Source organism: Brachyistius frenatus, unplaced genomic scaffold (genome assembly GCF_029030835.1).
Source record: "Brachyistius frenatus isolate BFR_SWC_R1_liver_20210118 unplaced genomic scaffold, ASM2903083v1 Contig_51, whole genome shotgun sequence".
NCBI lineage: Eukaryota > Metazoa > Chordata > Actinopteri > Embiotocidae > Brachyistius > Brachyistius frenatus.
In genome coordinates, this window is record NW_027210650.1 from 379,795 (window position 1) to 404,669 (window position 24,875).

Here is a 24,875-nt window from a genome sequence, read left to right on the forward strand (position 1 = left end):
AAGACATCATTTGGACATTTTAATGCTTTAATGGTCTCTTTAGTTTCTTTGTTTTTCATCTCCTCCCTCCTATGTTGATTTTCTGTTTTCACATCCCCACTTAAAACGTTGTTTTATATTTGTTTGTTTGTCTGCAGTAATGACTTCAGCCGCATGGTTGCAGAGGAGTATCTGAGTTTCTTCAATTTTACAGGTCTCGTTCTCGACCAAGCACTGCGGTAAGAAAACACAGTAGACAGAAGCAGACAGTGAAGTTCCCTGCAAGCTATTTTTAGCACAAGCCATAAATTGTTTGGATTAAAAACATGTAAAGTCCTTTCCTCTGTGTCATGGTGACTTTGAATTGGCCTAAATTTGAAGGAAAACCGTCACTTTTGATGTCTCAATACTGACAGGCAGGAGTGGATGCTCTCTGCTGGTGTACACTGCCCTCTAGAGGACAGCTATGGCATTGCATTTGAAATGACGACAGTTATAACTGTATCTTTAGGAAGTAATTATAAGCATTCAGTGAATTTTTGTGTTTATTCTCTAACAGATGTTTCAAATTGTATTCTTTGAATTTATTCAGATTTAGGTTCACAATTAATTTGTTTTATTCTGATTTATTTATTTAAAAAAAAAATCTGCTCACCTCATATTGTTGGAACAGCATTTATATTGATATTTATTTTGAGCAACAACTGACTGTGTTTTTAGATCTGCAGTTTTTCCTTCCTTCTGTTGGAGGTTTCTTCCTGTTAAAAGGGAGTTTTTTCTTCCCTCTGTCGGAGGTTTTTCTCCCTTAAAGAGGAGTTTTTCCCTCCTAGCTTATGTGGGAATTGTTGAATTCTTGGTATTCTCTGTATATTGCTTGTAAGGACTTTAATGTGTTAAGTGCCATGAAATAACCTGTGTTGTGATTTGGCGCTATATAAATAAAATTGAATTAAAATTGAATTAAATATTACTAATGTGAGACTGGATGTATATGCACTGTAATCCTCCTAACATTTTAAAACAGGTCATCTCTAAATCTGTGACCAGTTTTGCTGTTTGGTAACCGTCTGCTGGCTCTGTGTTTGTGCCGCAGGACCTTCCTCAGGCAGTTCGCCCTGATGGGGGAGACTCAGGAGAGGGAGAGGGTGCTGTCACACTTTTCAAGGCGTTACATGGACTGCAACACGAAAGTCATCCCATCAGAGGGTAAGGGCGGGGCTGGAGGGAGGTGTTCTCACTGGCAGCAATGGAAGATTCACCACCCCCCACATATCAACATATTTTAATAGTTTTCTTAATCTGATATGTTATGACCGTAGCGCACGGCCAGTAAAAGCTATCATACAGATTATTTAAATAAAACACCATTCTTTACGTTAGAATCACAAAAAGTAAACATGCTTTTATTTTTTTTTTATTTCATACAGTATCACCATGCAGTTAGGTACAGTATATGCAAATTGAAAAGCAAAACTAAGTGGCTAAAGTGAGGATGAGTCATTTTGCAGAGCGCGCTGACGCTGTTTTCCACTCTAGATGCAGTTCACACGCTCACCTGCGCGCTGATGCTGCTCAACACCGATCTACACGGTCAGGTAAGTAGGCGTGTGTTGGCGTGTGTGTGTGGACGTGTAAGAAGAGGAGCTGCTGTACATCGAGAGCGCTCACTGACGATAAACAAAAGAAAAAGAGAAGTTTTTTAAGAACTCACATCAAAAGGCCCCTTTTTTTTTTTTTTTTTGATTAACGGTTCAGTTTTGGGAATATAAGACGGATCTCCAGCTGATGTGGATCTGCAGGTTCTTTCCAGCCGCCATTAATCTGCTCGCTGCTGCACTCGGAGCTTTCCTATGCAAATCTGGGCCACTGGCTGCTCTTCTCTGTGATAGCGCAGCTCAGCGGATGAATGATTAATTAAAGTGGCTATCAGAGTGACGGGATTGAGGATCAGCTCTTACAGGGAAAGTTTCAGCGTCTTTTAACAGATTTAAATTTGACCTTTTTTTTGTGTGTCCGTTGCCATCGGTGCGCTGCTCGTTGTGAATATTATGACGAGAGACGGGCTGTCACTTTTTAAAGATTTATGGTACATATGATATAAAAACCAAGAAAAGATGAAAATATTCTTTTCCTTTTTTTTTACATTTCAATGATAACTTGATTAGGAAAACTGTTGAAACTGTAATTATTGTTGAGTAGTGAAATAATTTAACTGAATATAATTTGAAAATTGGAGATAAGGGGCCTGAAACAGTGCAGACATTAAAAACATGTTTTATAACTTAATTTTAGAGATATAAATGTTTTTTTAACAAAATAATTGTTGCATGTCAGTTTGAATTCCTGAAAATCTGTAAAAATCTTTTCCTCAATGTCTTCACTTGTTTCAAAAACAAACTTGAAAATAGTTCTTACTCTAACATTTTAAGTTCATTTATATTTCAAGTGTTTAATCCTGATACTAAAAGGAAATCTGTAGAAGCCAAACTTCTGAAATGTTATTTAAACATAAGTAGCATTAAAAGATTCATCATCTTCATCATCATCATCATCGTCACCAGCTTTTCTGTCCAAACACATAAAAACATTTCCACTGCGATTCTCCAGCGACAGTATTTATTATTAATCATCATCATCTGCTTCTTTTTGGATGATTAAAATTTTAAGTATGTTTAGCTCATAATTCATTGTGCTTTAAAAAAAATAGAGACTATTATTGGAGTTCATCGATTCAACAGTAAACGACATTTCAGGCTGTTTCAAGTCGCCATGAGCAGCATAGACGGACTTCGGGAAGTGTGTGTGTTAAATACAGAGCAGGAGGAGTGTGTGTGTGTGTGTGTGTGTGTGTGTGTGTGTGTGTGTGTGTGTGTGTGTGTGTGTGTGTGTGTGTGTGTGTGTGTGTGTGTGTGTGTGTGAATTAATATTCAAATTAATTTTCTACTCTTCTTCCAGAACATTGGGAAGAGGATGTCATGCACGCAGTTCGTTGGCAACCTGGAAGGACTGAACGACGGCCAAGATTTTCCCAAAGATCTGCTCAAAGTAAGCTACTCTCAAGTCGAAAATAGCACACACACACACACACACACACACACACACACACACACACACACACACACACACACACACACACACACACACACACACACACACACACACACACACACACACACACACACACACACACACACACACATCCCCAAATGAGAGCGAGGCGGCGTGTGCCAGCCCTGTATTGTCCCTCATATCTGTGCACCGAGCCTGGCTGTCTGGGCCGCGCTCGCTGCCAGCTGGCGTCGGCCTGATCTCTGGAGGCCTCCAATCAGAGGCCTGCCTGGGCCCGCCACTTCCTGGTTACGCTCCGGCTACGGCGCGGCGCTGGAGGACTCATTGTTGTGTGATCCGGAGACGATGGGGAGCAAGACGCTGGAGGGGTGGTGGTGGTGGTGGGGGGGGGGGGTAATCTGTGCATGATTTATGCAGCATTAGATTAGCCTATTAGTCTAAACCGGTTGAGCTCGGTTGCGATATACGGTGCAGCCCGTCAGACGAGGTTCAGACCGCCAGCCTCACCGGGTTGACTGTCTCCTAATGATGATGGCGCTGATAGAGTCTGGTCTGCCAGAGTGGTCCGTCGATACGCCCGCGGGGGCCAGTCAACAAGTTGTAATGCGGGAAATTTATAATGCACGAGGGAGAGAATGACGGGAAGGCACTCTGAAATGAAAAGCTGAGGTCGTTGTTCAGGGCAGACGGCGTCCGTGCTGCGGCCGCATGGCCGCCAGCGAGAGGACACGGAGACACAACGAGTCCTGCATTAGCTGTTTTATTTACGCCTTTTTAATCAGGCCTTCTCCTTTATTCTCACTCTCTCTATTCTTTCTTACCCCGCAGCCCCAAAACCTCTCCTTCTTCTCCTCTCTCTCCTCTCTCTCATCCCTCTCCTCCCTCTCCTTCTTCTCCTCTCTCTCCTCTCTCTCACCCCTCTCCTCCCTCTTCTTCTTCTCCTCTCTCTCACCCCTCTCCTCCCTCTCCTTCTTCTCCTCTCTCTCCTCTCACTCACCCCTCTCCTTCTTCTCCTCTCTCTCCTCCCTCTCCTCCCTCTCCTTCTTCTCCTCTCTCTCCTCCCTCTCCTCCCTCTCCTTCTTCTCCTCTCTCTCCTCCCTCTCCTCCCGCTCCTCCCTCTCCTTCTTCTCCTCCCTCTCCTCTCTCTCCTCCCTCTCCTCCCTCTCCTTCTTCTCCTCCCTCTCCTCCCTCTCCTCCCTCTCCTCTCTCTCCTCTCTCTCCTCCCTCTCTCTCCTCCCTCTCATCCCTCTCCTCCCTCTCCTCTCTCTCCTCTCCTCTCTCTCTCTCTCTCTCTCTCCTCCCTCTCCTCCCTCTCCTCCGACTCCCTAATTGTTGCGCCTGCTGGCTCTCCTCGTGTCGACCGTGTTCATGTCTCTCCGCCACCTTTTTCTCTCCACTCTTTCACCTCCACCCTGTTCTGCTCTCTCTCTGTTTTTCTTCCGGCCTCCATCACAGCTGACCCGTCATCTCCGCTGTCGGCTTATCTTTTCTCCTTCTTCCCTTTGTCTCCTCTCCTCGGGTTGTTTGGATCTCACTCGTTAACATCAAGCTAAAAACATTTAAATAATAATAGTTTTCTGTGAAGACCTTCACGTGGACGACAATTTAACCCGACGGACGCAAATTGCGTCTAAATTCCCACCGCTTCTTCTCAGGTAATTTGCGCATCGTGTATTAATCAGAGAGATGCAGATATTTTATGAAACTGCACGACTTGTGCTTTCCAGAAATGTCCACGCCTCGTCTGTATAACGAAGCGTTGCAGAGATAACAGACTTTAAAGTTGCATTAAATTTAATAATCGTTATCGTTACGAGATGAAATTTTATTTTTTTCTTGATGGAATTGTTGTTTTCCTTGATATAAAGGCTAATATACAAAATCCCTCAGTATTATCAAATATAAATAGATCTCTTGGTGTTTGGATAGCCTCGACTGTCCTGAATAAAACAAGAAACAGCTTAAAAGTGAAAATAGTGAAATTACAATGAAAAACAAAATCCACAGTCGTCATTAATCAGACACCAGGCCTCAGAGAGAGCTATGTTTTAGGGGGGGGTGTCTGGTTTGATTGACATCCCTGGGGCGCCAGTTTCCCAGTATAGGTGGGCGGGGCATAGCGTCCTTCTCCTGAGTTCGTCCAAATATGGTCACTTCTGGCAAAAAATTAAATAAATGGTGACTTCCAAAATGTCATGAGGTCATAACGGGTTTCCGCTCGGTCAGCGTTAACTTGCCCGCTGGTGCAGTTGTTGCAGGTTGATGGAGGTCAACTCATCAGGAAAAGACACCGTCTTTATTTCCAAAGTCGTAATTTTGATCAGATTCCGTCCTGACGACCAGCTGGTGCTTCTCCTTTTTATTACCCCGTCCTCCCATGTTCTCTGTTACGCTCCATCATTTCCTGCTACGAAATGACTTCAACCTCCCTCCACCTCCACCCCCACCTCCATCCATGTATCCCTCATTTCCTCCGCTCATTTTCTTACTTTCCCATTTCCCCCCTCCGTGTCTGGTATCTGTGTTTTGTATATGTGCTGTAAGTGCGTTAGGAAAGAGCCGGAGGGATCCTTCACTGTCTCGTCTTCAGCACACGCGTGTGCTGCATGTCCGACCGAATGTTCCACACGCAGAGCTCGTTTCCTTTTTCTGTAATTTATCCGCCATGTTTCCTCTCTGTGTCTCTTGGTTTTATTAGGTTTTCATCCAGGTAGAAAAATAATCCCTCCTTTACCCTTTTATCCAGAACATGTTTGGTTCTTTGTTTGCTGGCTGATCATTTTCATATCTGGGTTTACGTTTGATATCTAAACTGATGTTATAGATTGTCGTGTTTTCCACATGCTGTATGCACATTAATACGAGCAATACAACTCAATATAATAATACAGAAACAGACGTGGTTGTATGACTGGTGGTCGGTCCTCCGCTTTGGTCCTCACTGAAATGTCTCAACAACTATTGGATTTTTTTTTATTTTGATTTTATACACTTTATTAATCCCCGAGGGGATTGGTATGAAATTTGGAGCAGAAATCTGCTCATACACTCTAAAAAATAAACTGTTAAAAACAAGTCGTTTTCAAGATGATGCACCGTTGTCACATTTTATTCATAATTTCACCGTATTCATGCGTCAGCTCAGACTCGCTCTCCCTCATACTTTAAACTAATTCAGTTTCAGCTGTGCTTCGTGTCGAGAACATGATAAACATTAGACCTGCTTCACATTAAGACTTTTTTTCAGCAACTTTTTCAAAGACTTTTATGTTTCAAACGCTTCCAAAAATTTGGGAAAATATTGTCACCACAGACGTGAAAAAACAACAACATCTCGTGCGTCTTTGTGGTCGTTTAATTGACTTCCCAACAATACATGTCAACAGTCACTTCATAGAGAAGCTTTGTGTTCAACAGGCCCATCCACTCGCCTTGTTATATTAAATAAAGCACAATTGTTTGACATTCTGGACGCATTTGTGCATTTAAAAAAAAAAGAAAAAGAGATCCATCATAACGAGATTATTGAAGATGGTGCTGCAGCTTCACCGTGAGGAGCAGGAAACTCTGCAGTCCTTCTGAGCCTCGGGGCCCCGTGGCTAAAACAGAAACGAGCTGCCTGGTAGCCCGGAAAATAACGAGAGGAGTGCTTCGCATTCCCACGACATGTTCCCACCGTCTCCCTCAGGTGGACCGAGCTCCCTCTTTCATCATCAATTAGCTCCTCTCTGCCTTTCTTTGTCTTGTTTTTATGGCTTTATGCTCCTCGGTGACTCTGGGCTGCCCCCGACTCCTCCTCTCTCTCAATTATTCCCTCTCAACTCGGCTTCTTTCTCACCAGTTCAGCCGTCTTTTGATTAAACCCTCTGATATGTTTCCTATTACCGCCACAATGGACCGGCAGAACGGAGCAATCTCACCAACGACAGTGTGTAAAGCTTTCGGCTTCACAACCCGCTTCCTTCACACTTTCATCCACATCGGAGTGATACGTCAAAATTAGCGTCTTTATACTCAGGATTTTTTTTATTGCATGGCATGAAAATAAAAAGATAAATAAGGAGAATGTGGGTGACGAAGGTGCTCGATCAGGTGTGAATCGACCTGTTTTACATTTCAAAAAAGAAAATAACTAGAACTTGTGAAGAAATGTTATTGACTTTGTATTTGATGAGAGAAGTTGAATGGGAGTCTATGGAGCCGGAGGCTTTTTGGAACCGACCTCTAGTGGCACTCGGCGGTATTACAGCTGAAGACACTTCTGCATCGGAACCATTTTACAGACCTGAAGCTACAAACACTTTTATATCCAGTCAATGTTTGAAAATGATTTTAAAAAAAAATATGTCAGAAAATAAGAAGAAACATGGAAGTTGAGCTGCAAATGTGTAAACTTGAGATCATACTGTCCATACTGTTCACTTTTATAATCCATCTATTTATTTCCTCGTGTCTGTCACAGAGTTCATAACAGCACTTTTTCACGACCGATGAGCGTCTCAGCATTTTACTAATAAGAGAAACTCTTGGCCGCAGTGCGCCGTTCACCCTTCACAGCTCGGCGTTCCTGTACGGCAGCTTGTTCGGGAAACGTGGCTGTTGTGCAGCTCCCTGCAGAGTCTGAAGATCTGGCTGCCGGCCCGAGCTCCAGCTTTAGAGGAAACTTTCCTCCTTCGCCGTGAGGCTCAGAGATACTCCCCTCCTCCCTCCCCCCCTCTCTCTCTCTTTGCCGCTCAGGGTTTACAGATTGAAGTGGGAGCTAATGATGCGCTGAAGTAGGTTAGCAGCCGGCAGTGGAGCAGGAGAACAAATTCTGCCGAGATGAAAATGTCGTACGGCTCAATCAGACGCGGGGCCGCGTTCCTCCACAAGTAATTAGGAACACTGATGTTATCGATCGCGAGGCAGCGGCATCGATCGTGAGGCGGAAAGACGGATGACTTATTTATTTATTTATTTTTTGTAAATGAGGATGGAAGAAAATCATTCTCTGTCTCGGCGATGAATCTGCGCAGGTTCAGCCCGGACGAACACAAGCAGGTCACGTCTAAAGACAGATCACACTGGTCACACGTGTGTGTGTGCGTGTGTGTGTGTGTGTGTGTGTGTGTGCGTGTGTGTGTGTGCGTGTGTGTGTGCGTGCGTGGGGGGGGTCTAAGGTCACACAGCCACGTGCGCTCACCTTTACGTACAGCCTTGTGTGTCTTGTAACGCTGCTTTATTCAAAAAAATGACCAACTCGGCAGGTCAGCGGGACATTTTCAGGTTAAGGTGAATCACAACTCGCTAAATGAGAAATATATTTAGAAATATCTGTGGCAGAGAACTCGTGTCGAAAAACACACACACACACACACACACACACACACACACACACACACACACACACACACACACACACACACACACACACACACACACACACACACACCGTCCTGCTGTCACAAACACTCGCTGGAGCACACGCACATTAATCCGCAGCTGAAAATAGTCCCCACCAAAAAGCGCTGTCTGCTTCTGTTTGAGCAGCTTCTCCCAGAACTCGACACGACGCCCAGATTCTTTCCACGTTGATTATTTCAGCCCGTTTCTGGGATGAAAGCGTTGCTTTCTGAAGACGGATTTTTCCTTCGCATCAAAACAAGACGGTTTCCTCTCGTTGAAGTGAAACCTGCTGCCATTTTGAGAAGGTTTCCGAACAGCAGCGTTGCCGCGCTTCATTTCCGTTGCATCGGATTTGTTCGAGCTGCAGCCGAGAGGCTCGAGAACAGCTTCAGATTCATAATGTTTGATTTTGCGGCGGAGATGTGATTTGCGGGCTTTTAAGGGACGTTTCGCGTAAAACAAAAGTTGAGAAAGAAAAATTGTCTTTTTTTTTTTTTTAAGCTCTACCTGATAAAGGAATAAATATGTAATCATTTCCTTTGATAATAATCATGCATCACATCATAGAAATATTTTATGCATTTTTTTTTTTGCAGGAATTTTAAAAAATTTGCAAGCTCCTGCAAATATTGTCGTTAATTGCTAGGATCACAAAATCGCGATTTCCTGGAGCGACTTACTCTCTGCCGACAAAAAAACCAAATATGAAATATGGCCAGCCGCCTCCGGTCGGTCGTGCCGAGTGCTCAGCGCTCTGCTGCTTTTGCATTTCATCGTTGAGAGAGATCAACTGTAAGTAAAACAGTGCAGCTGGCTTTTTCTAGCCAGTAAACAAAGATGTGTAGGTGCTGCAGTGGAACAAGAAAAATGGAGCCGTGCACATTTGGTCCATTTGGATCCCAGACCGTTTTCATCTCTTTCATTGTTTAATCGGCGTCATTAAATCAAGAAAAAAAAGAAAAAAAAAATCACCAATAAAGACGAGATCGTGTTTTCAAGTTGTTGTTTTTTTTTTAAACCGCTTAAGATAAACGTATTTTCTCTCTCCCAACACCTGCAGAGGAACAGACATCGATCGGGAAAAAACTTAACACCGTTTTACTCTAAAAATACATACGAGATGTGGCGCTACTGAAGGGGAAGGGGCACGGGGAGATGTGGTGGGGAAAAAAAGAAAGGCAGGGGGTGTGGAGAGGAGACAGCTGCTGAGGTCAGCAGAGACATGTGGCTGTGGAAGCACTCCCCCCCGCCCCCTCTCACCTCTCTCCCCTCTCCCCCCGAGCTGCCTGGACTCTCCGTTCCATGAGGGACAGAAGGAGAGATTCAGACGTGGATGTGAAATATTCAGCGGGATGGAGGAGATGGAGAAATGACAGACGGCATCAGGTGACGCGAATCGCAGGCTTATTAGGATTTTTATCGGTTTCGGTTTGCGTTCGCCAAGCAGGTGTCTCCCCTCCCCCCCGTTCAATTTTTCGTACAGTCAGCCGCGAGTGACCCGCCGTCGTCGTTTCTGTAGTTCAGAGGCACCTTTATGGTGTTCTTGGGATCCGAGCTTGAAGCCTGCCGCCGCCCACGTAGTGAAGGGAGGACGGGTAATTGTCGGAGAGAGGGCTACAAAGGCAGAACAACAAAGCTTTCTACCTCCTCCTGTCGCAGGCTGTCGTCTTCTTGCTGCAGGTTTTGCAGTCGAAGGCCAAAAATGTCCAACCTGATGTCAGCAGCGACAAATTAGACTTTTATTATAAGATCTTAAAAGAATATGTGATACAGAAGAGCATTTGGACTCTTCTCAGTAGGGAAAGCACGAGTGCATTAACGATGGTTTGACCCTGTCAGCCATGACATAGATTGTGTACACAAATGGACGTTAGTCTCCGGGTCTGAAAAGCGAAGACAATGTGAAAGTGCCTTAAAGTGCAGTACCACTGAGGGCCACTGGGGGTCCATCATCAATTAGATCTTCGGCTTTGAAGAGAGCCCCGTTTCATTGACATGCTCATGATTTATATGAGGTGGTCGGGGTGGATGGCCGGGTGGTCCAGCGCGGGGTCGGCTTTAGGCAAGAGAAGCGCTTTGTTTAATTTTTGGGGGGAGGTGTCGTAGATGTCGTCAACATCTGGGCTGCGGGGCATTAGACAGCAATTTCTTTTGACTTCCCCCTCCCAAAAAAAATCTCCAATCATGAGGACATGTAATGAATTTTTTACCTGACCACTTCAACCTTTAGCCGCTGCCTGTGTGTGGATGTAGAGCAGTAGAGGTAGTGCCCCCCCACCCCCCTTCTCCCCCTCGGGTGATGATGTCCTCACCTGCGCCTCGGCTCGGACGAACGCTGCTTCTGCTTCATGCTGTCTGTCTCTACGGCAAAACAAAAAAACAAAAAGGTAGGTTACCTCGAGATTTTAGAACCGCTGGTTTATTGACTATTATACAACAAGTAGTTCCGACCCAACGATTTGATTGGGCGACTGTTCATTTGGAACGTGCTCAAATCACCATGACAACACATCCTGCTCATCACTAGAAATATCACTCCGCCTTCTCGATGGGAATATTGAATTGGAGTTGAATTTCAGATTTTTAATACATGACACGGTGCTAAACTAAAAAAAAAAACACAAGTCCATCGATATCTTAGTTCATCAGATATCTTTGTTCATCAGATGTCTTTGTTCATCAGATATCTTTGTTCATCAGATATCTTAGTTCATCAGATGTCTTTGTTCATCAGATATCTTTGTTCATCAGATATCTTAGTTCATCAGATATCTTAGTTCATCAGATATCTTTGTTCATCAGATGTCATTGTTCATCAGATGTCTTTGTTCCAACCAGACTGAGCAAGCAGAGCAGTTTAGTGTTTCTATGTTCTGTAGTTATTCAGTTTGAGAAACCATCTCTAGAAAGCAATAAAACTCGCTAGATCTGGTCTCTGTTGCTAGGGTCGTTGCTAGGGGTCGGACTACTTCCTGGAGTGGTAAACATTGCATACGTTACATTTGCTTCTACTGAGGGGACTTAAAGCTTGTAAATACCCCTGAGAACATGTTTAAAGTAACATCGTTTTGCCGTAGGTGACATCACAGACAGATGTGACATGATTTGAAGCTTACAGGATGTTTGGGGGTGTTTGTAAATCCACTTGCAGTAAAGAGAGATGGTCTTAATCAGCTGATCAATCTGTCAGCAGCTCCTGGAGCTCCTTAATATTTGATCTCTGCTGTTGTGTTTCCTCCTGCGGCAGTTTTCACCTTTTATCCATCATTTCATTCAATAAAGATTTACTGAATAGTCACAACAAAGCTCTCCGAAACTAATGAGCTTGACAACTCCGTTTCTCATCAGCTCAGTCACCACGAGAACCCAAAAGTTCAATCGGTTCAATTCAAAAGATGAATTTGTACCACTTCTGTGTCATAACCAGTAAATATTTAAACCGGTTATTAAATTGGAGCTTCCAGAGGCTCAACACAGCTTGAAACTGATGTAAATTCACCAACCATTAAAAAATATGAGTTTGAATTTCACAAAGATAAAACTTTACTGTTGCCAGAAGTGCTCTGAGTTTTACAGCCTCTTCTTTCATTTCCTTTATCTTTTATTTTGATGTCGAGTGTCGTTCTTTCAGGTGATACCGTCTTGTAGTTTTTAATAAACATCAGCAGATATCTGAATAGGTTTTTTTCCTCCTGCTACGGTTCTTTACGTCTTCAGACCAAAACGCCAAGCGAATTATTTCCGCGGCACGATTACACGCAAAGACGCCAAATTACGCAAATTCGCACGGGTTGAAAATATTCAACTTAACGCCAAAAGGCAAAGAATCGCTTTGTTTTTTGGTCTCAATGCATCATTCGTCTTTGTGAATTCTGGACAATAAAATCTACAGTTTATCACTCAAAACAGATGCAAGACAAAGGAAGAGAGCGTGTTTTCTTTCGACCTTCACATTTTAAAACCGTTGGTTAAAATCACCTCTCCTGACCTCTAAATCTACCTTCGGGATATCATTCTTCAAACTAATTTGATCATAGATCTCTTTAAAACCAGCCTGTCCGTTCAGCGGCCACAGTCTGTGACTGACTCGGTCATTAAGTCGTAGGTCACGCTGCTGCAGCTCCAGATTTTGAAGTCAATAATTCAATCTCAGCGATCTCCCTTGGGGGGGAAACACCTCGTTCATTTGTCTCGTAACTATAATTGTTTCAGTCAGACGCTCAGTGTCCCTTTTTTTTTTTTTCTTTTTTTCTTTTACTTCCTGTCTTTTCTTGGCCTAAATTCTGAGTCGTGGTTGTTTGTTTTTCTGTTTGCTGTAATCACCAATAAAAACCTGAGGGTTTTGGCTTCAGCTCCGTTTTCCTCGCGTCCCTCGATGTGACACTTAAATTGTTCTTTTCTTTTGATTTTATGTTTGGTGACTCTTACATTTTTAATAGAGGTTTTTCCTATTATAACTTGTTTATGTACTTTTTTTTATTTTTTAATACGTTAAAACATGACGATGCAAGGTGGAATATTCCCGATGCAGTTAGCAAAAAAAAAAAAGAAAAAAAAGGGACATTTTTGTGTTTCCTCTCCGTCAGACAAAAAAAACAAACGTTTAAATGATTCATGTTGAAGTCAGGTTTTTTTAGGTGAGTTCACATTTGTTGCCACGACTTACTCAATTTTTTGGACTCCTCCTCTTCCTGAATTCAACATTAGCACAAAGGCCACTAAAACCACTTTCAGGAAGTCCCGGCAGGTATATATACATATATATATAAAAATTTGAGATTTTTATATGTATATCATTTTTTTCATGTTTTGGGCTCCGTAAGTCGTCTTCACCAAAATATGGAACTGCTCCTTTAACGCCTTTTCTTCACCAAGTCTTCACATGTTTCTTTCTCCTCTCAACTTCTCCGTCTCTCCCACCAAACCACCAAACCACCAAACCACCAGACCACCAAACCACCAAACCACAGACCACCAGACCACCAAACCACCAGACCACCAGACCACCAAACCACCAAACCACAGACCACCAGACCACCAAACCACCAAACCACCAGACCACCAAACCACCAGACCACCAAACCACCAGACCACCAAACCACCAAACCACCAGACCACCAAACCACCAGACCACCAGACCACCAAACCACCAGACCACCAGACCACCAAACCACCAGACCACCAAACCACCAGACCACCAGACCACCAAACCACCAGACCTCCAGACCACCAAACCACCAGACCTCCAGACCACCAGACCACCAAACCACCAGACCACCAGACCACCAAACCACCAGACCACCAGACCACCAAACCACCAGACCACCAGACCACCAAACCACCAGACCACCAAACCACCAGACCACCAGACCACCAAACCACCAGACCAGACCACCAAACCACCAGACCTCCAGACCACCAGACCACCAAACCACCAGACCACCAGACCACCAAACCACCAAACCACCAGACCACCAGACCACCAAACCACCAGACCACCAAACCACCAGACCACCAGACCACCAAACCACCAGACCACCAAACCACCAAACCATCGCGGCATACTAATTTACATATATTTCTTAAAAAACTGTCCGTGTGTGTGTGTGTGTGTGTGTGTGTGTGTGTGTGTGTGTGTGTGTGTGTGTGTGTGTGTGTGTGTGGAAGAGACAGTTGGGAGACTGATTTGCTGGCGATGACTGAGAGCAGGAGGGAGGGGGAGGGAGGGATGGGGGGGGATGGAGGTACGCATTGACAGAGAGAGAGCGCGGCAGAGAGAGAGAGAGAGGGGGGGGAGCGCACCGTCCCCATCAGCTTCTTTTTAGCTCTGCGATTCAAGCAGCCAGCTTTCCTCTCCTCCTCCTCCTCCTCCTCCTCCTCCTCTTCCTCCTGCTCCTCCTCCTCCACAGCGGCGGCAGCAGCAGCAGCAGAGAGACGGAGGGAAGAAAGACAGAATCGGATGGGTAAAAAAAAAAACCCAGATTGAAATAAAGCAGGAATCAACAAAGAAAGAGGAGGAAGGTATGAGAGACGTCAGCGGCAGGAGAGCGGCGTTTTTGGTTGTTTTTTTTTTTTCTCCCCCTTCCTCCCCCCTCCTCCCTCCTCCCTCCACTCAGACACCCACACCCGCCGAGCGTACGACGGGAAGAAACCGGTGCAAAGAGAGTGTGAGAGCGAGCGCTGACTGAGAGAAGTGGAGGATGACGGCCGACCTGGACGGCGGCAGGAAGAAGAAGTGAGGCGGACGGCGTGACAGCCGTTACAACTGACGGTGTCCATTTTACACGGCGGGAGCAACAGGAAAACGTTCCACCTCCTCTCGGCAGCTTTTTTTTTTTTTTTTTTTTGTCCCCTACGTCTGCCGTTTATATTTTGGTGAATTTTATTTCGTTTGTATCGCGGCGCCTGTGACGATATCGAGGACGCTCTCTGGAATCCCGACTCCAAAGTCCGAAGGCGGCCGTCGCTCCCTCCCACCCCGCCGTACCTCCCTCCATTGCGTGTGTGTGTGTGTGTTTTCACGGCGTGTTTGTGTTCATTATAAGCATAAAGAGCTTATTGCATCTAAGTTGTGTTTTTTTGGGGGTGTTTTTTTTTTCCCTCCTCATTTCCTGCATTTGCCGCCCATCTGCTTCACGCCGGCTGTCCGCTCACACCTCTGCCATCTGCGAGAGTGTCGGCTCCTTTGTGAGCGTGAGGATTCGTCTGCGTTGTCGCCGTGCGTTCGGGAACATGTAAGAGATGCAGGGTTTTTTTTGTGTTTTTTTTTTAATCTGTGCATCGGCCCCTCCGCGAACCGCAGTTTCATTTTTCCCCTCGAGCTTCGACCGACCAAAAAAAGTTGTGACTGCGATTCTGCAGAAGACGAGAGCGCCGCCTCCTCGTAGGATCTATAATACATGGCTGTCTTATCAATAATTCAGCATCAGGTGGGCATCCCGCCGCCGACGCCTGCCGAGTGTTGATCAAGACATCCAGAGAGGACGGGAGGTTGTCGGTGGTTTTGATGCCTGCTGATAGCGCCGATCGCAGCGGCTCCGCGATGTGTTGATTGGCTGATTCGGTTCCCAGCTGTCTGTTGGCACATCAGCGTCGACTGGACTCCATCCAGAACCGCATCTCACACTCGGATCAACTTTTCTTTTCTTTTTTTTTCTTTTTTGAAAAGCAGTAAGGTTTCTGCAGGACTTAAAAAGATAAAGACAGAGCCTCACTGCGCAGGTTTTGAACCTCCTCCTGACCCGTCGTCTCCGACTATGATCGGAGTCAACAGCCTGCACTCGGCAGGTCGTCTGCGCTCGCGCTCACTCTGCACCGTTCGCTACGGGAGGGACTTCCGGATGATGGACCCGTTCCGCTATCCCAGAACCCCGCGCTCGCGTTCCCTCAAGCCCCTGGTGTTCCCGGACCTGCTGGGCAAGGCTCAGGACGGACAGAACCACCCTCAGGCCCGCAAGAGGAGGAAGGTACTGAAAACTGTCCCGTTCATTTTATACGCATCATTTTATCATCTCGCAAAAAAAAAAAAAAAAATATCCTGCAGCTTGTCAGTCGATCAGCAAAACCACACGATGAGATGAATCATTTTATTTCTGTGATATCTCACCCTGCATCCCACCGGATCAGCGCTCGCATCACTCACAACCAGGTGGCCACATTTTGCTCCTCCTTGCAGCCGCCTGCTTAACCGGCACGCATCGATCCTTTCATTAACCACCTGTGCTGCTCGGATACGTTGGAGCGCCTCTGATGGAGGCGGCCGGGCGGCCGACGGGCCCGATTGGGCCGCGGCTCGTGTTGTGGGAAAAGCCGCCACTCAAGGCTCTAACGGCTCTCGGTGACGTTGACGAAGCGAGTAGGTGAAGGTGACGAGCGTCCGTCCTCGTGTCCGTGAGCCTCCTGAAGGACTGAAGGAGTCCTGATTGATTCGTTTACAGAGTCTCTTAATGCAGCGCTCCCTCAGGATTTACAGTACGAGGGCGACTATACGACAGAGACCCACATCGTTCAGTAGTAACTCTGCAGACAAACTCAGCTGTGACACACTTTCTGCATCACTTGCATTCAAATGAGAGATTTGCTGAATTTGGGGCAAATATAGAAATATATGCGCTCTTTATTACAAGAAAGAACAAAAGCTAGACAGTACTTTTTTTTTTTTTTACATTTCCAACTGAAAAACACCCCAAATGTAATCAAGTCACGGCTCCAACGTGACCGAGCTGCAGATCAGAGAGGTTAAATCTCTGCGTTTCCATCAGCAGGTCAGAAAAACGGACATTTTTACATTCGTTTAGTGGAAACACGTGTAAATCAGAGAGTTACTGAACCTCTTCCAGAAACTAAGCTGCAACTCCGCCAAATGTGATGCAACAGAAAACAAACATCGCCTCCATTTTAATCCCGGTCGTACCAGGCGGCCTCTTCTCCGACTGTAGCCTGCGGGAGGGAAAGGGTTAACGCCGTCGTCATCGCCGGCTGAAGCTCCTTCAAACTTCCAGCATCCATAAATCGTTGAAGATTTTCCAAACGAAATGCAAACTTCAGTTTCTTCCAACTCCTTTTGCTAAAAACCCGCGTTTCATCGTCTCACGCAGTTTTTTAGTTTCTCGCCATTGTTGAACATTTTCAGGTCCGAGTGTCCGACTGTTAAACCGTGACGTCACGCCGCGTGTGAATAATCACCAGGTCGTTTTTCAGTCTGAAAACCTCTGAAACTCGACCTCCGTTTTTGTTTTTCCTGCCAGATCTTTTGGAAAATCAAGCAGATCCCTTTCACCGCTTTCTGATTCACTCTTAATGTTTGATGTCGACCAGATTTGTGGCTTCAGAAGCATTTTTTTTTACTTTTGTCTTCTCCTACTTTGAAAACCGGCGACTCGGACATTCCCGGGGAAGCTCGTCTTCACTTCTGTCTGTCGTGGTTATTAAAATGCATGAGCACATGTAAGTTTAAGACGCGGTTCGAATGCAGAGGTTTTTATTTATTTATTTTTTACAGTAGCGAGAACGAAGCGGAACAAAAAAAATAAATCTGATGGTCTCACGCCGGACGCTCGTGGATATTCACGACGCTGTGGAAGCGATTAGACGCCGCTTCAAAGAAAATGCTGGAAATGAAGCTGATTAAGGGCGCGGCATCAAACCCCATTATAAATCCAATTTGGTTCGACTGGAAGTCACAATGCGACGAAAACGCCGGCGACGACCGGCAGCGGCTCTTTAATCAAAGAAGGAGCAGCTCCAGTCTGAGCCCCCCCCCCCCCCACCACCACCACCACACACACACACACACACACACACACACACACACAGCAATTATGAGTCGCACAGGCCTGTGAGGAATTCAGAGGTGAGCGAGGTGCTGATGAACTGCCTGTAAGTGTCCTCTCCATCACCTCCGCCGTCAGATCTGTAACAGCTGCATCCACTCCAGCGCCGCGGCTTCCCGCCGAGCGAAGAAGCGTCCGGAGGTCCTGAGTGTTTGTTGTTTTTGTTACGGAAAGTTAAAAGGCGAGCGCCTGACCGGCGCTCCTCTGCAGCGCTGCTTCTCCTCTGTTGACGATAACGGAAGTAGAGAGAAGGAGGTTTTCATCTGAGACGGGAAACAATGACCTAAAAAAAAAAGTTTGCAGGAACGTGTGCACACATGCGGACGCAACGCTAACGTGTGGCGACGCTGCGAGAATCTGCTGCTGCGGCTTTTTAAAACAGTTCAGAGTTCATCAGACATTTTTAAGCTGCGACCCTGTTCCACTAATGTCGATCGATCGATCGATTGATTCAGAGTGCAGGCAGCGTGGTCCCAATGCACCAAACAATTACAAAGAGTACATCAGAGGAGACCGGGGGGGGTGATACAAACCACAACTTCTCTTCAATCATTTGGTTTTTTATTCATTAACTGTTTCTCAGTATTTTATTTTTTACTTGTACTTTGGTATTTCCGTTTTCTATTGTTTTTATGTTATTTAATGTTTTTATGTTATTTTATGTCGATGTCAAATCGTTTATTCAGAAAGTTTCACCCTTTTCCTGCACCATTACTTATTATTTATCCGACAGCTATACTTAGTACTGTAGTTACTTTACAGATGAATATTTTATGTAAGTAAAAGATCAGACATGATGTCATGTGATAAGTGATAGAACCCAGCGGGACTCCAGGTAGCTAGAAAACCAACCAGCTGCTTCTTCATGATGAGCACACATACGTTACGTTTAAATCTAGTTTGAACGAAGGACTTTAACTTGACTTCCAGCTGATTATTGTTTCCGTGATAAACTCTTCTCTTTAAGTAAACATAATTATTCAGCCGTTAAAAATCTAAAAACACAAAGATTTTCGTTATTTTTGTTACTTGCAGTCTTGTAAAAGTGAGCGAATCTTTACCGTTGGGACACAAATGTTTGACATATTTGCTTGAAAGCTGAACAGAAGAAGAGTTTCAGCTGCGCAGCGTGAAGCCGACGTGTTTCCAGAGACGAGGCGTCTTTGTCTGGATTTCTGCTCTTAAACTGTAACTTAATTTCGCTCCGTGCGCTTCGATGCGTTTGCGTCAAAGTCTAAATTATTAACGGGCTGATTGATTTATCGACCGGCCGGCTGCTCGGACAATAATGGCTTCGTTCCCGAGGTGGTGGAGGCCGACCGATTGGACGATTGATGGATTATAATTGTTGTTGTTTTTTTTAGAGGGGGGGGGGGGGCAGTTTGAGCGGCGTGAGGAGGGACGACGTTTCTCCGAGTGCAGTTTATTGAATGAAGCCGGCTTGCTTCACAAATAAAATCAGCCCAGCTGATCGAATCTGCACCCGAACGTTTGTCTGAAAATGTGTTTTTCTTGTTTCCCGTCTGCAGGCGCTCTACAACTCCATCAAGAACCAGAAGCTGCAGTGGACGCTGTAAGTCATTTTACTTCCGCTCTATATTCACCTTAAACTGCTTTTATTTCATTTTCTCCTCCCTTCTGGTGCTCCTCGTTCTCCGTGATCAACTCACACACACACACACACACACACACACACACACACACACACACACACACACACACACACACACACACACACACACACACACACACACACACACACACACACACACACACGCTGGAGGGCAGGAAACAATAAGGGGGATATTGATTAGCTTGTTTGCATCCTAAGTAATGACGCGAGTGTCGTCTGGGCATGTGAAGGAAACATTAATGTGTCAAGGGTTGCTATTCTGGATCACAGCTCCGGAGTGCCTCAGTGATGCCAATTAAGTCACTAACTTTCCAAGCTTTGTTGCCATAGTTACGGTACCATGGATACGACTCCATAGCTACCGCATTGCTCTTTCCGTCCCTGTGTTCTCTCAGCAGCAAATGTGCACTCACTCACGCACACACACACACACACACACACACACACACACACACACACACACACACACACACACACACACACACACACACACACACACACACACACACACACACGGCAACAGATAGATGAAGTGTACATATAAATACACACAGGGGATGTATTTGTGTTGTTTGGTTTTTTGCTGCACACATGAAAAGCAAAAACGGGAGAGCGAGCGGTTGGGGAGAGTTTAAACGGCTCTCTTTACCTGCATCCTGTACAAAGGTGTGACCACAGCCTCCCACTACCTTTCCAAAAATAGCAGCAGCAGCAGCAGCAGCAGCTCCCGAAGCAGCCCGATAAAAAAAAAAAAGTGGTCAGAGGAGCAGATCGAGGAGGAGATCCACAGAGAGGCAGGCAAATCCAGTTCAAACATCTCCGCTGACATATAGACGGCTATTTAAACACCGCCGCCGTGTGAGGAGAGGCCGTGCGGGAGAGGGGGGGTGGTGGGGGATGTCATTTTTAGACACGTAAACACCATCAAAATAAAAAGGAGAATCCACCTGCAAACAAACCCCCCCCCAAAAAAGATTTACAGATTAAGAGATTCAGCCCACAACAGTCTGTTATTTATTTATTTCTCTATTTATTTTGGCAGAGACATCGTTCGGGTTTTTTTTCAAAATATTTCTCGCTGGCCGGGATCATTGAAAACGGAGTAAACACTGTCTGTGGTTTGAAAACACAGCGCGGCGTCACTTTCACACCCTGCTCGCTTCGTTTCAGCACGCCGAGGACTTTTATTTATTTATTTATCTCTACGTGAAAAACTCAGAGCGAGTTCACAACAACGAGGCCGGACACACACACACACACACACACACACACACACACACACACACACACACACACACACACACACACACACACACACACACACACACACACACACACACACACTCACACACACACACACACACACACACTCACACACCTCCCCGCCCGCATCGACTCGGAGGCTGTGAATGATGCTTTTTTAGGGGGGGGGGTGATTTGTCCTTGTGCGCATCGATTTGCGTGTTGGCCGTCGTAATCACGGCACAATAAAGTATTCTTTTCTATATTTAGTGCGGCCCGCCATCGATTTACTAATTTACTCCCAGATTGAAGGAAGAAAAGGAGAAACGGTCGTCGGCGAGGCCGGCGAACAGAGGTGTAATATTCAGACACTAAAACCAACCGCTCACCGTGATCACATGAATACAAACTGTATACATGTGAAATCTCATTACAGGTGTGTTTGTGTGTGTGTGTGTGTTTGTGTGGACGTGTTGTTGTTTATTTTTGATGGTTGTTGTTTCGCACCCCCGCATGGAGAGACGCGCACATGGCCGCTCTCAGCGGTGGTGTTGGATACACCCACATGTTCTCATACAGCACAGACGTATTACACGCATGCTTCCTGGTTCGGGGTGGGGTATGACTTCTGTCATACGTGACCTCCAACAGTCTCCTGGTACCGACTGAAACATGTCTGGAACTTCAGTTTAAAGTTTTGTGTTCAGACAGAATGTTTGAAAATACTTGGATGTTTTTGTTTTTTTTAAGCAGTTTATTACGACCCTGCAGTTACGCTTGAAAGTTAGGCGCCCTCTAGTGGTCGTTTAGATAACGACCGCTGCGAGTTCTTTCCTCGTTCAGAACGAGGCGGGTTGGGGTGGATGGTTTGGGACTTCCCGTTTCCTGCCGGACAGCCTATACTCACTGTTTCCGTGACGACGAAGGTTGCAAACCTTTACAACTTTACCGCGGCTTAGTGTCCTCGTTTAAATATGGTCACTTCTGGCAGGAGGCTTCACGTTGCGTTACCAGGTGGCGACCGAACCGTGACGTCACTCATCGGTTCGTGAGCTGCCGTTCTGAAGCCTCCACTTCAAATTTCGTCCGTCGCCATTTTTGTTATTTTGGAGCCAGAATTGACCATATTTGAACGAGCTGAAGATCGATTTTGTGATTGCAAAAAAATAAGATACTCTTAGAAAACTTCTATTTTCACATATTTGCAGCTTATAAATTGCTCATAATTTTGAAAGTATGATTCAGACTTTAATATTTATTAATAAGCAGCTTTCAAATGTAATCAAACAGCTGACGTCGGGGAGTCCACGCACCAGGGGGCGCTGCAGAAAGAACCGGCAACTTAAACATTTATATTTGTCCCAAATATATCTCAAAACAATCCAGCCCCCTTAGACACGAGATAAATATTAAATGAACCTTCCTGCTGGCCTCACATCCAACGACTGCAATCCTTTTTCTGAAGGTAAATAAAAGCCCGGCTGAAAGAGGGAACGCTTCGCCGTGTGGATGAATTCCTGTCCTCTTTTACTCCACTGTGCTCGGACCGTTTGGTACAGAGACTCGATGTCACAGGTGAAACGCAGCGTCCACTGATGCAGCAACATCAGCACAAAGAGCCCAGCATGCATCTCTTCCAACTCCCCCTGCAGCGCTGCATCTGCATGCAGGCGGATCTTTGCACCGCGTCCTCTCCTTTATTTTGGTGGATTTTCCCTTTTGTTTTGTTGTTTCCTGTATTTTTATTGACAGAATTGATCTTTTATTTCCGGTTTCTTATCGTCTCATCTTCTTTTCTTTTCTCTTCCTCTTCCCCTCGTCTATCCTTCTTCCCTTTTCCTTTCCTTTGTTGTGCTTTTCTCTCTTTTGTTCTCATCACTTCCTTCTGGACTTTTACTATCTTGTCATTTTCTTTCCTGTGTTTCCCCTTAATTTTCTCCTTGTTTGTCTTGACATTTGTTAATATTTTCTGTTCCTTCTCTTCTCATTTTTCTCCTCTCCTCTCCTCTCCTCTCCTCTCCTCTCCTCTCCTCTCCTCTCCTCTCCTCTCCTCTCCTCTCCTCTCCTCTCCTCTCCTCTCCTCTCCTCTCCTCCCCTCCCGTCTCCTCTCCTCTCCTCTGTTATTGTTGATAATGTTCTACCATCTGAGAAGGATCAGCCCCCCCTCCCCCCCTCCTCTCCTGTCTCCATCACTCCTCTGTGTCTCTCCTCCATCCATCCATCCATCCATCGTTCTCCAGCTCCTCTCCACTTTGTCTCTGTGTAGAAAGGGATGCGAGCAGGCCGACAGTTACCAGGCAACAGGCTACGTGCTCATTGGCTCCGTCTCTGCCTCTCGTTCTCTCTCTGGCTCCTGCATGAGGTTAACTGCTGTTATGTACTGTTGGTTACTCATAGCGTGGTCTCGGGGGGGTTCGGCATCCAGCCATTTTCTATTTTCGGGCTGAACTTTTGCATGGGTGCCGCCTGGTGAGGTAACAAGTGGAATTGCCACGTTACCTCGCCAGGCAGATGCCGAGAGTCTCGCTGCTCTAGCTTAAATCATCTATCATCTGCTAATGTGACAAATCCCTTTAAAAACACTCAAAGATGTATTCTGCGCGTTGTGAGGGATTATTTAGGAGAGAATGGGATTATCGCTGCTGTAGCAACGGCCATTGTTCGTATTGTCTGCTGTTTAAATGTTACAGAAATGTATAGTAAACTGATATATGTTTATATATTATATTTAAAGATGGCAGTAAAAACTTGATGAAATCAACATAAAACAGTTGGAATAGAAAACGGGCTAAAAGACAATATAATGGGCAAAATGCTAGATTAGATGATAAAATCTTTTAAAAATGATCAAAATAAATAGTAAATAAAAATAAAGTACGTTAGACAGAAGAAATGGGCTAGAATACATAAAAATGTGCAGAGCTTTTCATAAAATGAAATAAAAGTATAAAAACCACAAAATATAACAAGAATAGATTAGACGACAAACAGTATAACATAAAGTACATTTAAAATAAAAGAAAGGTTAGCAGAGAAGAATTTGCTGGAAAATAAAAGGCAAATTAGATCGTAAAAAAAACAATGTCGTAAAATAAAGTGAATAAAACACAAAACAAATCAAAAAAGTGTCTTGTTATGTAAGAAGTATCGACCTCCGAACAGAAATATCCGTGTACTCTTCACTTTTTGGAAGAAGACGTCCATGAGAGTGTTTTTCCGGGAACCTCGCAGACTCATGAGGGCCGTTTGGAAGAAATGAAGCTGCAGCTTATCACAATCCTCATTTCCATAGATGGCTCCTCCAGGCCTGTTTCTAATGAACGATGCGCTGCCTGCACGAAAAACTTCAAACCGTCGGCCCCAAAACTCAGTTTAATAAAGAGTCTGGTAGATTAACTCACAGCGTCTTCACCTTCTCACATCTCAGCTCTGGTTTGTTTTCGGTTGTAGTCACATCCAGTGATTTTTAGTGGTTTAGATGGATTTCTACTCACGAAATAAAAACCTATGATCAGTCAGATGAGCTGTAAACAATTCAGATGATCTAAATTATTGAAATTAAAGGTTAATACACACTAAATCTTCCTGGTGTGTGCAGATGTGACATTTGTTTACTCCTCTGATCACGTGACCTCTTTATAGCTTTTTGATTAATTCCCCGGTCGTCTGCGGTTATTATTTTGTTATTATGCGCAGTCAGTTTGGCTGTAAAAAAGTTGCAATAATTCCCATAACGTAAAGTAACATGTAGAGAAGAAGAAGAAGAACAGAAACCAAGATCCCACCCCATCCCATACCAAACCCCATTTAAAAAACTGTGAAAATAAGAACAAACATAACCCAAGGCTGGCCTGTAATTTTGTCCATCTTTATGACATACTCATAATAAAATGTGCATTTTTCTAAATTTTAATAACAGCAATTAAGTTTATTGGAATAGAATTATGTATTATTTTATGGTATTTATTGAATACTGTGATTTATGCTGTTTTCAAATAAACAACGAGACAAATGTGACGAGTAAGAAACGGGAAGGAGCTTCTGTGCTGCATAATCTTTGATGTTCGAATCAGTTTTAATGAGATTTTTTTACATCCACGCTGGCTCGCAAGTTCAAAGTTTCTAGATTTAAAGGCGCCACAGAAGTTTTCTGTTCTTCCACTGTTCTTCTCTGTTACTTGAAGAGTCTTTAAAGGGCTGTAACAGCATCCTGTTCCTCCTCACCTTCCTGTGAG

The 24,875-nt window shown here is 44.8% G+C and overlaps 1 protein-coding gene across 5 annotated transcripts in view; it reads left to right on the forward strand.

The window, feature by feature from the left end:
• Positions 1-24,875, forward strand: part of LOC138624368 (PH and SEC7 domain-containing protein 1-like) — a 41,387-nt gene that overhangs the window by 8,004 nt on the left and 8,508 nt on the right. For 2 of the 5 annotated variants that reach the window (XM_069704511.1, XM_069704510.1), the window contains 5 exons: positions 138-218; positions 1,073-1,185; positions 1,516-1,574; positions 2,935-3,024; positions 19,295-19,338. In XM_069704511.1, the coding sequence (XP_069560612.1) occupies positions 138-218; positions 1,073-1,185; positions 1,516-1,574; positions 2,935-3,024; positions 19,295-19,338 (387 nt within the window). Of the gene's footprint in view, positions 1-137; positions 219-1,072; positions 1,186-1,406; positions 1,424-1,515; positions 1,575-2,934; positions 3,025-15,077; positions 15,900-19,294; positions 19,339-24,875 lie in introns of those variants that run through there. The other 3 variants (XM_069704509.1, XM_069704514.1, XM_069704513.1) reach the window with 3 other exon arrangements.